This window comes from Tympanuchus pallidicinctus, unplaced genomic scaffold, assembly GCF_026119805.1.
Source record: "Tympanuchus pallidicinctus isolate F22 unplaced genomic scaffold, pur_lepc_1.0 scaffold1, whole genome shotgun sequence".
In the NCBI taxonomy this organism is placed as follows: Eukaryota; Metazoa; Chordata; class Aves; order Galliformes; family Phasianidae; genus Tympanuchus; species Tympanuchus pallidicinctus.
In genome coordinates this window covers 18,237,802-18,255,162 of record NW_026294618.1, presented here as the reverse complement: position 1 = coordinate 18,255,162, position 17,361 = coordinate 18,237,802, and the positions used below count along the sequence as shown (strand labels likewise).

The window sequence follows — 17,361 nt, the reverse complement described above, 5'->3', positions numbered from 1 at the left end:
TGAGGTTAGGTAAGTGGATCAAGTGGTAAAGCAAGTGATTTATTCTGAGATTTGGTGAGTGTGGGGTGTGAGCAAGCAGCTGCATGGGTAACCCACTACAAGCTACTAAATGGATGCTACCACAATAGTACACCATTAAAGGCAAGAAGCAAGAACACCCATTTTCATTTGTTTTCTGTTCCTTTGTTTTGGCAAGTTTGGTGGTTTGGTTTTTAGCATGTGGTGTTTGTTTTGTTTTATTTCTTTTTTACTGTACCTCTAATAGGAATTATTTTCTTTTGTCTTATCCCCCTAGTGGCATGTCTTGCTGTTCTTGGTGTTTAGACTTTTTCCCCTCCTGTTCTTATTTTATACTATTTTAGAATATCTGATTATTCACTCTTATAGCATGTGAGGAAATGCTCTGTACAGGCATAAATTTAGATAGCCTGCATTATATTAAATGGACATTATATATAATTTGATGCCACAATTTTAAAGACTTAAAACCCACTGGGGTAAATACATGAGAGAAAAGGCTATGGGATCTGAGAATAGTAGGACAGGAGGCCAGTTCATTGTTCCTACTACCTACCAGCTTCACAACTGACACTTGGAGATGGTAAAGAGCTTATCATAATTTCTCGATACTTGAGAGATGTTGAAAAGTGCTTACTTCTCTGTAAGCAAAACAACTGGCTGGTCTGCTTACAACAATGTCACGACAAACTGGCTTTCCTGCTTCACCCTTCAAATTCCATGAATTTGCTTTTCTTCGGAACTCTTCAAGCTGCTGCTGACCCACAACCACATCTTAGTTCAGGTTAGTGGTACGAATGGATACATGAATAACAGGAAATCAGGACTGATGAAAATCTCTCTCTTATAGTAGGCAATACAATAGACTGTGAAGAATTGAAAATAATTATATTCCTTGAAAAATAAGTTTATTTTTAGAAATAGTCTATTACTGTGGAAAAACTATGAATATAGAGAATGGTAATATGCAGATTAATATAGTTTTGGTACTGATTGTCTGAGAGGGAAATTTATTTTGTTTCCCTGGTGGCTGATCATATTATCACCCTGTGCACCACAAATGTAATAGTCAATTCTCTTGATAAAATGTCATTTCAATGTTCACACTAAAATATGTTTTCAGCATGCAAAATTGTATTTCATCTGCATCAATCTCCTGTATTGAAAGATGCACTTATGAAAATAAAACTGCGTATATATTTTTAATCTTTTCAAAATTTAAAGCTAAAATCTTTGATTCATGTTTCTTTCCATTGGTAATGTTTCGGTAGCTAACAGAAATAAAAATTAATATCTTTTTAATGGAATTGGATCAAGAATTACAGTAACTGTGCTGTTTAAGATTGTTTTTCTTCTCTTAGAAATATTTTTCCAAGTAGCCTATTTCTACAACATAGAACTTATTTCTCTATTGATGAAGGACTCATTAGGAAATGGAAAAGAGATGCCTGCCAAACTATAAAATTACTTTGACAAATTCCCACTATGTTAATTTACATTTAGTTTTGGGACTGTTTCAGATCACTGTCAAGGAGAGTCATGTCTATAGCACTGGAGCCTGTTTTTTAAGCTATGGCATACTGCTTTAGGGTATACTACTGTTAAACGCCACTATATTGTCTACAGTGAACAAGAATACATCTGATCAAAAAGTATTCCTGAGCATTTTCTGGAACATTTGATCAGATGAGTACAAAATAGAATACCTTATATTGGGTATCATAGTTTAAGCCTAATCTGGTAGCCATGAATGGCCTTTTGCAAGGGTGAGCTAGCACTCTACAGCTAGAGTCTTGAATTACCTTAATTACTTCTTTTAAGTAGCAGTAACAAATACTCTGAACAAAAACATTTTGTGCCAATTAAAAAGTGGTATATGTGGAGAAAACCTTAGCAATTCTTGTGAGTGTCTGGACTCTTGCAGTTCAGGACATCACTGGGTTGTCCTGTCTGCCAGCTGGTGGGGAGGAGCACCAGGGGAGAATGCATCAGAGGATACTCTTTGCTTTTGACAGAGTGGATGTTGGTTGGAAAAGAACTAGTTCTATATTTTATTATATGATTGCCAGTCCCAAAAATATTTATTCACTATGGCCATTGGCCTAGGCTAACCTAATCCATACCATGGATTTGGTAAAGTGATAAATAGCAAGTGTTTAAGCCATACCAGACTGTGCTAACAATTTAACACACGGAATTTAACTAATCATGTCTCACTGTTTGGATTTGTGTCCTCATCATGTTTAATTTACCAATATAAATGTAACCATAGAGATCATTTATTTTAGATTACAAAACACTTACTATTTGTTTAAAACTGAAAATTGTATAAATAATTTGCATTTAGAAGAGGTTAGGGAATAAAATAATAACTATTATACATGTTTAAAATCAAAATTACATTGTTATGATTTTTTCTTTGTTTAAATAATATCACTTCAAATTAGAAGAATGTCTAAGGTATACTGGTATTCAGGGATTGAAAGATAATAAATACATATCAATGAAAGATGCAAAAGATGATCTGTAGAACCACAGTCTGGTAAGCCTAGTGTCTGTTCTTGCAAAATTATTAACAATCATAATAAAAAAAATATAATTTACAAATATACAGATAAAAACATAAAAACATAACATGGATAAAGGAAACTATTGCTAAAGTTTACTTGGATTTCCAAAAATCCCTCAACAAAACCCTTGTTTCATACATGCCTTAAAGGAAACTTACAAGCCGTGATTCTTGCTTGGATAAATAATTGTTTGAAAGATAGAAATTGAGAGGAAGAGTAATTGGATTGTGATTTACAATGAAGGAATATCCCACACGGTTCTACTTTCCTAGGACTTATTTTTTCAAGATACTCTTAGCAAACTGTGAAAGAAAATAAAACCTGAGGTGTCACTTTGCTCATTCAACATAATTATTCAAAGTGGGAAGGATAAGGGAGAACTATGAAGAACAGCAATAACATTCAGAGACTCAGTGTCAGTAGAATAGAAGGTGAAATTAAGAGTCATCTAGGTTGGAAAAGATCTTCAAGACAAGCCCACCCATCAGCCTGATCTAGAGTCCCAAGACAAAACTTTCATGTCACATCCGCACATCTCTTAAATAGTTCCATGGATGGGGATTCCTTAGCTTACCTGGGAAGTCCACTGCAAAGATTGGTCACACTCTCCTTGAAGAAATTATTTCTAGTGCCCAGTCTAAGCATCTCCTGGTGCATCTTGAGATTCTTTTCTCACACCAAGATCACTTGTCACCTGAGAAAGGAGATCTCCTTTAATGGGGAAGTCAAGTAGTACATTCCACAGTGGGAGGGAAGAGTCCTGGCTCCATGTACAGACTGGTAGACTCTAAACTTACCACTGCAGCTGTGAAATAAAATCTCAGGCTTCAGGATTTAATGAAAGCCAAGCAAATGACAGGGGATCTTTTATAAAGAAGTGGTAAGCAGAACTGATAGTATCACTGTATGCATCCAGGGTGGCTTTGTATCTTCAGTGCTGACAGTATTTCTGGTCCTTTCACTTCAAAGGATGTAAAAGAGCAGGAAAAGGTTCAGAGAAAGCAACAAGGCACTGAGCAACATGATCAAAGATGTGCAACAGCTTCTAAACAGTGAATAAGCTATGTCAGGTAGAGCTTTCCTCTGAAAAAAGATATAATTGAGATGAGAGATTATGTAGGCTTGTAAAGTTGATTGGCATGAAAAGAATAGTAAAGAATAGATTGTTCAGTGTCTCTGCCAGTAGTGAAACCAGAACTAAGATGTGTCAAATGAAACCAAGATCTCTCTGTGAGAGCTGAATAGAGGGGAAACTGACATAGATTTATCTGGAGGAACTTGATGGGCTATGCTTTAAAATAATATAGGGGGATTCATATTTCTGAATATTCACTGAGACTCCCCTTATTCTTTCCAAAGTATTTTTAATGTGAAATGGCTTTCATCTTTTGAAGATTGATCATTTTCTGAATTTTCTTACTTAATTTTTTTTTTTAAAGTACATATTTTTTATTTTTAAGTATATATATTTTTTTTAATTAGCAAAGCAAAAAGCTTTAGCAGATTCTAGTTTCCTTGTCAAGATGATTTCCAGCTCTGAACTATATTGCCATTTGCTATAGGAGAAGAATTGTAGATGTTTTTGCCTATTGACTTCCCTATGACTAGTTCCTCTGCGTACGAAAGGTAATTTCATTAGGTTGTGAACAGTCTTGTTGTCTTCCAAATATTTTACTTTTACTATAATTTCTTCAAATGTTTGGTGCAAAAAGTAAAAGGGTTGTATCTTTTTTTAATGTATTTCAGGCTGAGACTATCTCATGTTGCATACACATACGTGAACAGAATCAACATAGATATTATCTATCATCTCTGAGGATTTTAATGAAGGGTAGCTTGTTGAAACGATCCCAGACTCTGAATGCATGCAGACATTAGATAAGACTGCCAGGGATACCATTCAACCTGGCCTTGAGCACCTCCAGGGATGGACCATTCACGACCTCTCTGGGCAACCTGTTCCAATGCCTCACCACCCTCTGAGTAAAAAATTTCGTCCTAATATCTAATGTATGTTTTCTCTCTTGTAGTTTAAAACCATTCTCCCTTGTCCTATCACTATCTGCCCACATAAAAAAATCGTTCTCCTGTTTATAAGAGAAGGAGCGCTGTTATTAGAGAACATTTATTAATGGTGCTATATAGTTGGTTTCTTTAGTTAAGACTTACCATGTATTTTAGAAAATCGACTGCTGATTTGTAGGTGAGCAGTAACAGAAAGAAGAAAAATACCAACAATTATTGTAAGAATGCTAATTTAGCAGAATAAAGCTCTGATGTGCATAGTTTCCTTATTCTTTCAGTTACCATGTTAGCTTTCTCTGAGCTATTCTTGCAGGAGTTTGGTCATGATAGAAAAGCGGCCTTGTTAGCTGGCAAGGAGACAAAAATTTAAAGTGTTCTTCACATTCCTTGGGTTAAAAACATCTGAGTTTAATTTCATTTGTCCGGGTCCTAATTTGTCATAGGTATTGCATATCCTAGCACTACATTAAAATAAAGCCAGATCAAATCAGCGAATTGTAGTACTTGTTCAAAATATTGTGGAATATACAATTCAACCTCGTTTTCCAGATGCTCTAAGAAATGTGATTATTTTATCATCTGGCATGTTCCTCATTAAGAAGTAACTTGCAGCATACTTTTAGTCTCCAACAATTTAGATGCAAATAATAAAATTCACATATGTTAGCATAGATTTCTGAAATTTGTACCCTTTTACAATTCTATAGCTTTTTGTAAAGAATAGTAAAATACTAGAGAAAAAAAAAGATACTAAAAAAATAGAGAAATGACTTATGGTACCTCTGTTGGGTTATGCTTTATGTAATAAATATCACATAATTTATGTAATGTACTCTTGGAAATTGACTTACTCTCAAGCTCTAAGCATGTTAAGAAAGCATCCACAATTGAGTAGTTCTAGGTTTCAATACTTTTTATCCCTATCTATTTCACAGTCATTTAATTCCCTGGGCTAGAAAAGCAGCAAATACTCTGGCATTAAGAGCATTTACAATGCAGATAATTTTTGAGCACAAAATTAGAATTAGTATAATTAAAACTGATGGAAGAATTCAGCTACCTAGCACAAAGGAGCTATAGCTAGAATTAAACTTTTGTTACACTATCACACTACTTAGATAAAGCACACAGTGAGTGTGGCTAGGCAGACACCTTTTAAAGCAGTATTTCCTAAAGGTAAAAAGTTTTAAAAGTATTGTTTGTGGGTGGTTTTTTTTTGTTTTTTGTTTTTTGTTTTTTGTTTTTTGTTTTTTTTTCCATTCAGTTCTGCAGCTGTATCTCTTTTAAGGCTTTTCATTTTATAAATGAAATATATAAATTTCATTTTATAAATGAAAAGGCTACTATAGGTTGTTATAAATACTTTGTAGGTTGGACTCCAAAGATCTTCCAACCTACAAAGTATTTATAACAACCTATAGTAGCCTTTTCAGTCATAAATAAAGAGTCAAAAATTGAATTGCTAATAGAGGCATGTGTAAACTGTAGTTAATAGAAATATACTTCAGAAATTGAAACTGACTCTGTCTCTGGTGTTATGAAGGAAAAATATGTAATTCTTGAGGGGAAACAGTATAATAATTGGTTATAAATAAAAATGCATAAGTAGACATTATATATTTGAAGTGGGATCACATTTTGCATATTTTATTACGGTTAAAATGACGAAATCTCTATCTTAATATTCAGAAATACTAGCACATGACATTGTAGATTCTTCTACAAAATTGACTAAATTAATCAAAACCTTTGCTTGTCCCCAGACATGGACAAGGTGATCATTGGCACCTGCATCCTCACTGCTGTTGGCATTGCTGCCAGCACTCCATCTGTACATCTTCAGCACCTGGACCATGGCCCTCAGCATCCTGTGCAAGGACAGCCACTGCTAAAAACAGTTAGAAGGAGAGGGAAATAGAAGTGGAGTTGTGAGGAGCAGTAAGTATGGCAGGTGATCACCACAGGGAAGGTAATTCTTACCTTCAGGGACTTTGTCAGTCATTGCTATATAAAAAGTCAAAAAGAAAGCCAAATACTGACAAAGAAGATTGATGGAATAAGAACAAAAGAGTGCAGACCATGAATAAATCTGGAATGTCTTTGAAAGAGTTGATAGAATTCTTTTTTTTATTTTTATTTCTTTTCTAAAACAAGACTTCATAAATTCAGGAACATTGAATAATGTCCTTTGTTATCCCTGGCCATCTCTAGAAAGACCTTTCCACTCTTGCTTCTTTTGATTATGTCTTATGCACAAACTAACCAGTAGCTTAATTTTCAGTCACACCTGTGCATTCCAGCTGTGGCTGACATAGTTTCTCTGAAACAGTATCCTCTTCTTTTTATTTCCAGCTTTCTTTTCCATCCTTTTCTACCTAAGTAATGTTTTGTGCTTTGGACTAATCCACTACTTTATATTGTGTGAGCCTTGGATTTTCATCAGGGCATAAAGAATTGTGGAATCTAGCCTGGTATTATTCAGAGGACTCATCTACAAGCTAAAAAAGACTTAGGGCATGCCCATGTGATATTGGATTGATTAATTAAATAAATGTATTTGTAAAAGATCAGACAATCTGTTTACATAAGAAGAGCTCAGTTATTTTGCATTTGGTAAATTTCCTCAAAATGAAAGTCATGTAGAGAACTTACAGCCCCATAAAATTAAATTACTAGTAAAATTATTATGTACGATGACAGGAGAGATTAACAAACTCTGTGGATTGTGGGTGGAAAAAATCCCTTTATGAGTCGTACTTAAGTACCAGCATTGAAATGAGCTGCCAGGTGTACCTTTTGATTATCTATCCCTGGAGGTGTTCAAGACATGTTTGCATGTGATGCTAAGGAACTTATTTTAGTGATCGTTGGTGGTTAAACTGGTGATCTTGAAGGTTTTTCAAACTTACATGATCCAACATTTCTACTGCTTCTCTTCATAAGGTCACTGACTCTTAACAGAAGAGTCGTCTCACACGTGAGCATGAGAGACAAACAAGAGAGCTCAAATAAGCGTGTAGATCTCATAGCTATCATTAATATATTTAGGAATGTTAGTTTAGCCACTGAATTGAGGCTAGATTCTAGTTACCTGCTCTTGTTCAATATTGTAGATACCAGACAAACTCATAGAGTGTGGATCTGTTCATATGCTTCAGGTGGTGAATAAACTAACACACTGAATCAAAACTATTAAAAAACTGGATTAGGAAATCACAAGGTATTTTTAACTGATTAGTTTTTTTTCTATATTTGTTTTCTTTTTTTTCTTTTTTTTTTTTTTGTCCAATACAGTGTTAGCAAAAAGTCTAATAGGAAAAAAACGTAGTTCTGTATTTGTACAAATACAACTATAGCTACAGCCAATACTCTAGAGAAACTAATCCTTCATAAGACTTAATGTAATTTGCATGATGGTTCTCTAATCAATTCATATGATTCTATTCAGTATAGAAAATATTTGCATATCGAATGAAAACATATAAAAATCCCTCTGACTTATGCTGAATAAATATTAGCTTTTATGGTAGCAATGTTGCAGTGAATCATGGACTGGTTTTCTGGAATAGTGTGCAAAAGATTTTGCCTAACATATTTATTTCTGACACATGCAGAATATTGTAAATGATTTTCTGTTTTATGGTGACAGTAATATTACAATGCTTGGGGAGTTGTGGGGGAGGGGGAAGGAAGAAGTAGTATTTTGCTGCATTTTGTCCATGGATATGCTATTATGGTCTTCTGCAAGCTGTAAGAATTTATATGTAAAAGAGGATTTTTTTTATTATCACTTTCTAGATACCCCAGGTTTCAGTTCTTTATGCCTGAAATGCTGAACATGTGCATGATTTCAGATAAATTCTAAGGCTCATCAGTCCATAGATCTGTGGCTTTTCTCTGTACTTCATTGGCATGGACACCAAGAGTGGTTCTTACTGATTCTTATGTTTCCTCCTGTGTTAACTCTGGATGTCTGCAAAATACCTGCTATACTAGGAAGGCTTAGTACAAAAAAGGATAACTGAAAAAGTTTGTAAGAAGAGGAAATGGTGTCCAAATCATCAACAATTTCCAAGTTTAATGTAGCACATCACTTGCTTATTTTGATAACTTCAAAAGTTGGTTGCTTAGATCTTTTACTGAGTGACACAAGACAACCTTCATTAGAAACTGACCATCTTTCAACTGAAATCACATTCTTTGTCGTTGCATACCATTGCGAGTGGATGATGCTGGCAGTTTTCTGACTGACTGACGTGTTTCTTACATACTAAATATATCAGTAACAATTGATTAATTTTCCATTTAGGAATTTTATGTTTGTTTTGTAATTTATCCATTTCTGTCTTTTATGGGTTTGTTTGTTTATTTTTCTTTGGGAGGTGGGGGGGTGGGGGGGGGAGAGGGATTGGTATTTTGTTTTTAATTCCTGGGATAATTCTTTCTTTTCATAATTAATAGATAAAAGTAGGTGAGCATTAAAACATGTTGCTAATTGTAAAATTATGAGTTCTTTGGCTTTTAAGTCCTTTCAATTATAATGCATTTATCATAGTTGAGACAGACCTGAAATTCCAGAGAAAAGTCACTGTGGTGCTCTGATATTTGTGGAGTTTTTGAAGAATGGCAGCATTACTTTCTGAGGAATGGGTCTTCATGCTTCAGTTAAGAGTTAGCCTTAAGCAAATTTATTTAAACTTCCATTCCTTCGGGGAAAAACTGATTTGGCTCAGAGTATATTTTTCAATCCGCAGTATGTAACAGTATCATATCCCAGATATTTGTGTATGCATTGTTTTCAAGTAAATCAGAAACTGAAGTATATAATTAAGTAAATAAAATAATGTACAAAATCATGAAGAAAAAAAAATCTATAATTACTGGTAATTATGCTGTTCAAGATCAGTGTTATTTTTTAAAAAGAATAATGAAGGTTTGTGGTTCAAAACATGTCTTATTGTATTTGTAAGCAAAAATAAGATAAAAGGGCTAATTCAATGAACTAAGATAATTTCCTCCCTTTCATGTTTGTTTTTGTCTCCAGCTAAGTTGATACCTTCTCTGTCTCACAACTTATTTCTGGCTCTGTAAGAAACAGAGTGGGTTATGGCTTTGCTGCTTTTGTGCTACTCTCGGTAGTGTTGTATTTTTTATGGTCATTTTTTTTTGCTCAGTCCTTTCCAACACATTTTTAAAGCTTAAGATTCTTAGCTTAGGTGACTACTTGATTTCTTTACTTGTTCTGGATTTTCATATTCATCAGGAATAAGCTTAATATTTTTTATGCAGGTGAATAGATCAGTCACTGGTATAAGCATTATTTCAGGTACACATAAGGAAGAATAATAATATTTGAGGTAATCCTACTTCTTGTGTTAGTCGATGTGGCAGTGTGCTGAAATAGTGGCCTGAAGCAATACAAGCACCTGCTTCCTCCGAGCATGTTAGACCTGTAAATACTTCTATAGGAGTTACTGATTGCTATGGTTACATTTCTGCTTGATACTCACTTATTCTGGTTATGCTTAGATTAGAGACCACGGGTCTTAACATCTATTTCTGACAAACGGGACCAAGGCTGCAGGGTGCGTACCAGCCAAACATAATACCTATTTCCTCAGTCATGGATATGTAGCTGGAGAATACCTCTGTCCTCTACTGGGAACTGAGTTCCATCAAAGATATTATTTGAAGTTATGCATTTTAAAAAGTTCTTCATGCAGTAATGTGCTATGTCTTCAATTCAATTCTGATGTTTCTGATGTGAGCTGCTGTACCCATACGTGTGTATATATGAAATTCACGCCTACATGTGTTCACGTCTGATTAGCAAATATTTATAGTTAATGAAGACAGTCACAAAAATGAAAACTATGCTTTAAATGGAAAAATGACTGTAATTTATCACCTGAATCAGACAAAATATAAACCCTATATAAAATATATGTGATGTATTAATTTATGTTATGTACTTATGTATGTACTCATGCACATGATTAATGTATTTACATAATACATTTCTCCCTACCACTAGTACTACTCTGTAGCAGCTTTATAAAATGAGTTTGACTGGAGAATTTATGTTCAGCTGGTATATAAAATCAGGTTGCCCACTAAATTATTTCTTCAGGTTGTTCCATTGGGCTTGCCTACTTTTTCATTTACTCTTTTGCCTACTCCTTTACTGGTGTGGCTTTAACCCCCAAATAGTCTTCATTCCTCTTCAGAAATGTTCATACTGACTACCTTATAGATCAACAGAAATACTGATTTCATTAATGTGCTTTCCACAACTGGTGGTTCTGTGGTTTAAAGTAGCTGTTATTCGTCACGCTGACAGGTACACCTACTGCGAAATGCTGGTGATGAAGTTACAATTACTGTTCAGTACTTCAGAGAAGCTCCATCATTTTTAAAGCTCCCATTAGGTAAGAGACAATGGATAAGGGTAATTTGTTTTCCTCTTTGTTGTATTCTTATGAAACAATGGTACTAACAGAAATGATAATTCAATCCTAGAGTGTTTTACTGCAAGAAATAGGAAATTATTTGTGTACTCCATGGCTTACATTGTAAGAATCTAATGCATACTGCATAGGTAAACTACATCAATAGCCCTTTCCCTCATCCACCATGCAGGTCACTTGGTCATAGAAGGAGATAGGGTTTGTCAACCAGGATCTGCCTTTCATGTACCCGTGCTAGGCTAGGCCTGATCACCCATTTGTCCTGTGCATGTCTTCAAGATGATCACCAGTTTGGTGCAGTTAGGGTCTCTCCAAACACAGAAACAAGCAATTCATCCTTAAGTGCCAGTTAATGAGTATTCATGTCTAAACTCATGCCAAACTCAAAAGAGTAGAGCCACAGAAAATATTACAAGAACTGCAGGCAAATTTTTCCCTGTTGTGACAACTTGTGTCTTCAGTAACCACAGTATGAGATATAGTAGGGAAGGAAGGAAGAGCTTTAAGAAGGAAGCAGGGGAGGCAGATACTGCTCCCAATTATGTGCTTATGAGAAATAGTAATAATGCGGATAATGGGAAGAGACAGCATAGTTGCATTTGAAGTGAACACACTGTAGTACTAAAACTGCCAGGGTAGCAGCTGGTTTGACTGTATGCTTAGAGATAGGGGCCCATGAGCTTGAGTCTTCTGGGATGCCAGGAAAGGACAAGATACTTCAGATTTATTCATGTATGCACTTCAATATTGCCTGCAGTGTGAGTTGGGATGCATTTTACTGCTCAGTAGAATTGCTCCTTAATTTGTTATATGTGTCTTCATGACTGTAATTCCACCTTGTGCATGGTCTCGTGAAAGCTCTTCTTGAATGGGAGTCCCACCACTTATGTATTCCCTTAAAGAAGACCTATATTCCATGATTTTCCAGACATTATTTGCTTATTTGCTCACCGCTGGAATGAGTACTTACATCAAGTCATTTACCAATGATCATCTTGCTCACTGAGCTTGGTTTCAGCCAGTATTGAATGGCTGAAGAGAACATCCAGGAGAGGAGCTAGTGAGCTTTGTGCTGAGGTTTCAAGTCCAGTTAGGAAGAAGGGGCATTTCTTAAGTTCCTCAAATGTATGATTGTACTGAGTTCTATTTCTGAATATTACACTTCAGGCATGACATAGCGGACCAGACTGAGCAGGGTAGCGTAATGTATCAGATTTGCTCATGCTCTGTGTAAAGGAGGCAGGCCTAATTAGATGCCCCAAATAGGCAGTTTGTATCCAATATATCTCTTTCAGTTAAGAAGCATTTTGTCTTTCTTGTGCTTGTTAATATCCTGTGATAGCCTTTCTAAAATGACACTGAATTTCTTACTCTGAACAGGTTTCTCTTGAATAACAGTAACAGGGGCAGATTCCAAATGATTGGCTACAGACCCTTTGAAAGAGGATGATGGTTTTAGTAAAGTAAAGGTTTCTGATTCAGGTGTTCAGGAATACTGCAGAATCACAGAACTGTTTGAAAGGAACTTTTAAAGTTCATCTTTTAACTTCGCACAAAGTCTGAAGACTGGCAATTTAACGGCACAATATTTTTGATAGATTTTGTCAGCACCAGAGGTACTTTAAAATAAAAAAAGGGAGAGAGCAGTATAGATGTTTTTCCTTCTTTATACCTAAGGAGGAATAATAATACTGCTAAGAGCATAATGTGTGTTTTCCATGTGGCAAAACAAAAGACAAACATCCCCATCACAGGACATTTCAAAGGAAAGATGAAAGTTGAAATTGATGTCCCTCATTTTCTCCATGCATGATCTTTCATAGATTCACAGAATCACTACAGCTGGAAGGGTCCCTTGAAGGTCATCTAGTTCAGCTCCCCTGTAGTGAACAGAAACACCTACAGCTAGATCAGGTGCTCAGAACCTGATCCAGCCTCACCTTGAATGTCTCCAAGAATGAGGCATCCACCACCTCTCTGGGCAACCCATTCCAGTGCTCTACTACCTTTACTGTAAAACACTTTTTTTCCTAATAACCAATGTAATCCTTTCTTTTAGTTTGAAACCATTTCCCTTGTCCTATCACAGCAGACCCTGCTAAGGAGCTCTCCAGTATCATTTAGCAACATTGACTGTAAGACAAATTGTAATGTCATAAAAGATAAAGTCCTGCTGACTATCTGCTTTACAGCAATCTGCCGACTTATTTCATTTTGGAGGTTTTGTTTGTTTTTTACAGTTTTAGTGTAATTAATTGTCTAAATTGGGAAAAAAGTAAAATCTGTTGATGGGACTCTGAGGTAATAAGAACTTTAAAATATTTTGTATGTCTATTAATTTTAAGCCTTTTGAACTGTAAATAAAATCCAGGTTTTATTAAATTAAGCAATAGAATCCCTAACTTTTTAAATCTCAGTCATTGTGTCAAAAAGAATTTAAAGGATATGTAAACAACTCCTACTTCTACCACTGCAAATGAGCTCTTGCTTTAGATTTCGCATGTTAACTTGATTTACTGAATCACCACAAGATCTGCAAAATCCACTGTGATCCTTAAGTTTCTTTCATTCACCTCTGAGTTCTGGATTTTTCTTGCCACCCTCAGGAGTATGTCAGTTGCTTTTGTGAGCTGCAAGTACGTGTATCCTTGATATCTCTCTTTGTGACCCCTTCTCATCTCACGGGGTTTTTCCTCTCAGCATTCTCATATATTGCATAAGTAAAAATCATTTTCCCTCATACTCAGAGGATCCTTCCTGACCTAGCTTTCTTAAAATAACAAAAATGACACAGCTAAGAAAAAATGCATAGATAAAGCCTTTCACAGTGTAAGTTTGCACTTCTCATAGGTTGACTGTCTAGCTGCAATCTGGATGGAATACGAAGAGGGTAGGTAATAATAATGATTGCTGAAACTTTCAAAACATACCACATATTTCTAATAGCAGTACTTAGTGGGATACCGTAGTCACAGAGGGGGTATTACCTTAGCAGATGGTTTGTTTTAAATAAACATTTTCTTTATGTAGTCATGAACTAATTTTCCAGAGATTGGACTGATGCCTAGCACTTGATTTGAAGTCTCAGCTACTTTTGCAAGATCTACAGTGGCAGATAGAGAAAAATTACTTTTAATTGTTTTTAATTATTGTTAATTGTATTATTAATACAATTAATAACAACAATTAATAATTGTTTTATTGTTTCTGTGTGGTTTTTGTTTGTTTGTTTGTTTTGTTTTGTTTTTTGTTTTTAAATTGTATCTATCATGTATGCATATCCTATGTTTTCTTCAGAGGAGGAAAGATCACTTGATAGCTTTTGGGATGCCATGCTGGGCAGCAGTTGGAGCTCATTGGAGAGATGAGAGGGCTGCACCTCTCGTGAAAGCAGTTGAGCATAAACAATAGAAACTTTCAAAATATGGAGTGAGGCCAAGATAGAAAAATCTATGAGTGAGTGGGGCAGAACAAGCAGAGAGCAGACTGAAAAATTTGAAGGTGACGTAGCAATAGGACTAGAAGGAAGGGCCTCAAGTTGCACCAGGGGATGTTCAGGTTGGATATTAGGAAAAATTTCTACTCTGAAAGAGTAGGCAGGTGCTGGAACAGGATGCCTAGGGAAATGGTAGAGTCACCATCCCTGAAAGTGTTCAAGAAACATTTAGATGTTGTACTGAGGGACATGATTTAATGTGGAAATATTGGTGATGGATGGATGGTTGGACTGGATAATCTTGGAGGTCTTTTACAACCCTGGTGATTCTGTGATAGACTGAGAGAGGTTGTATAGTTTGTTGAGACTCAGAAAACCAAGGAATGCTACTGAACTGAAAAGCAAGTCTGTAGGAACATGCTGGGAGTAAAAAAAATTGTTGCCTCATCTTTTATTCTAAGCATTCCTATGCAATGGATGTCAGTTTTCTCTACTAAAAACATTTTCTGATGTGATTCCAACAGTCAGGCTATTCTGTGGGGAGTTTAATGACAACATATTTATTTAAATATTTTAATAAAAGAAAAAGGAAATCACTTTCTCTTACTGCCAGTCACTGTGATGGTCTACAAGTCTAAACATAGTTTTTTTGTTTGTTTGTTTGTTTGTTTGTTTGTTTAGGTTGTTTTTCTTTTAGTTTTTTTTTGTGTGTGTGGTCTGCTCTAAGTATATAGTAGCAACAAAATGTGTCTAGATACTGAAGTTAGCACTTGGAGTAGACCTGTATAAGCTGAATGTGACAATGCCTTCTGCTAGCATCATCTCAGGCAATAAAATAAGGACCACCAGTAAAAACACACCAAAACTTTAAAGCTCACAGTATAATTTTAAGACCTCAACACTGAACTGACAGAGTTGTTAAGAAGATGAGCTTTTGTTGAATTAACTTCCATTTTGCTAAATCTTTCAAATATGTGATATATATTTTAAATATATGTATGAAGATATATATATTCAGATGTATATGAAAATGTATGACTATGAATAACTTTTTGAGTCTAGTGATGTTAGACTTGACACACATACTAATGTGAACTGATTTACAGGCAATTTCAGGTGACTTCTTCAGACAAAAAAATGTTTTCAGTGATGTTGAATATAATGCTGTAAAATTGATGTTATGTGCTTTGTAAGACAAAGTACTTTCTGATTGTAGTTATGCATAATTGGTGTTATATGTTAGTGTTTTACATTTAAGCAAAAATTATGCAATGATGTGCCTTCATGCTGTTTCTGTCATTACAAGTAAGTCACTGCATACAAATGCATTTCTAGTCTCATTAATTGCTAAATAACTGCAGGATCACTATGCACAGCTGTCAAAGAAACATATCTCAAAGAATACAGCTGTGTTATACTAAATTACTAACATAAAGATGACTATTTGCTTTTAATTTCTTAGTTTGAGAAGGTGGATCATTCTTGAATATAATAGGCATTTTAAGAAAGATATATATCTGTTAGCAAAATGTACATACATGTACAGTTAGTACTTGTCTGAAAGTTTACTGTCCATTATCATAGTCCAAGTTGAGAATTTAAACACTGAATAGGAAATCTGTTCATTAAATTAATGGAATTTGTGTAACTTAATTTGTTACTTGGTTTTGAATGTCTCATTCTTGGGACAAAAAAAAAAAAAGAAAAAAAGAAAAATAAAGGTTTGCTCCTTCAAACAATTAAGCATTGAAGAAGTTTCCATGAGCATAGCCTCTAAAAAATAACATTAAATTAGTTTTTTATTTTTTGGTGTAGTGTGGTGATAGGTATCAACTTTTTTTCCATCTTCTACAGCTGGAAAAAGTATTTCATTAGATAGATAGACAGACAGATAGATAGATAGATATTATATATATATATATATATATATATATATATATATATATATATTTTAACATAAGCAATTGTCTTTCATGATCTGATTTCCAGGTTCCCCTGGACCATCCAGTGATCACAGTAGTGGAGCTTCATCACCTCTCTTTGACAGTGGCTTGCATTTAAATGGGAACTCGGCTAACACTGTAAGCAAATTAATGTTAAAAATGTGGTATAAAATAAGTAAGTTCTCTCCCTATTCTGAGATTTCTAATGCTAACATAATGCTGTATTGCTATTCTGTTTCTTTGATGACTTTCTTCTGGTTGGTTGAGGTCTGTTGGTTGTATAATCTTTTATTTCAAGTGTAGATACTGCAAAATTCTGTACTTGTGAAGTGGTCAACATGGGGTCCTGAATGGCTAGGTTCTTACTCTGAGACAACTGAGAAGGTTGTAAGAATGAGCACAGCAAGACCCTATAATTGTATGGGGATTAACACATGAAATTTAGACATATTTTGTTTAACTGTAGTATTGTGCTATGGAATTTAGTACAGCTAAAGATGTTGAAATGCACACAGAATTCAGAAAAGAATATAAATGTTGAATTCTTGAAGCAAAAGTTTCATGATAGAAAAAATGTGAGAAAAGGAAACAGAAATAAAAAGGAAAAGCAAACACAGCAAAACAAAAGTCTATTTTTTTTTTTTTTTTAATCCAGAGATTATGCAGATCTTTTTCTGGAGCAAACAGTTGTTATTGAATTAAATGCATCATTGTGCAAATAAAGTGTTCTTTTTTTCTGGCAAAGATAACTAGCTGTCAAAACCAAAGAAGATAGGATGTCTTAGCAGGTGACAGTGTTGCCATCTTCTTAAAATGAAGATTGAAGATGTAAATAATAGCTTTATAGGAACAGCTGTTCCTTCTCTAAACCTGTTTCACTTTTAACTAATTGCAGCTGTAGA

At 34.8% G+C, this 17,361-nt stretch overlaps 1 protein-coding gene across 1 annotated transcript in view; it reads left to right on the top strand.

Annotated features, from left to right (window-relative positions):
* The window catches only part of SNTG2 (syntrophin gamma 2), a 139,416-nt gene that overhangs the window by 35,399 nt on the left and 86,656 nt on the right, over positions 1–17,361 (top strand). The window contains exons 8-9 of the mRNA XM_052701721.1: positions 10,954–11,041; positions 16,506–16,597. Coding sequence (XP_052557681.1) covers positions 10,954–11,041; positions 16,506–16,597 — 180 coding nt within the window. The remainder of the gene's footprint in view (positions 1–10,953; positions 11,042–16,505; positions 16,598–17,361) is intronic.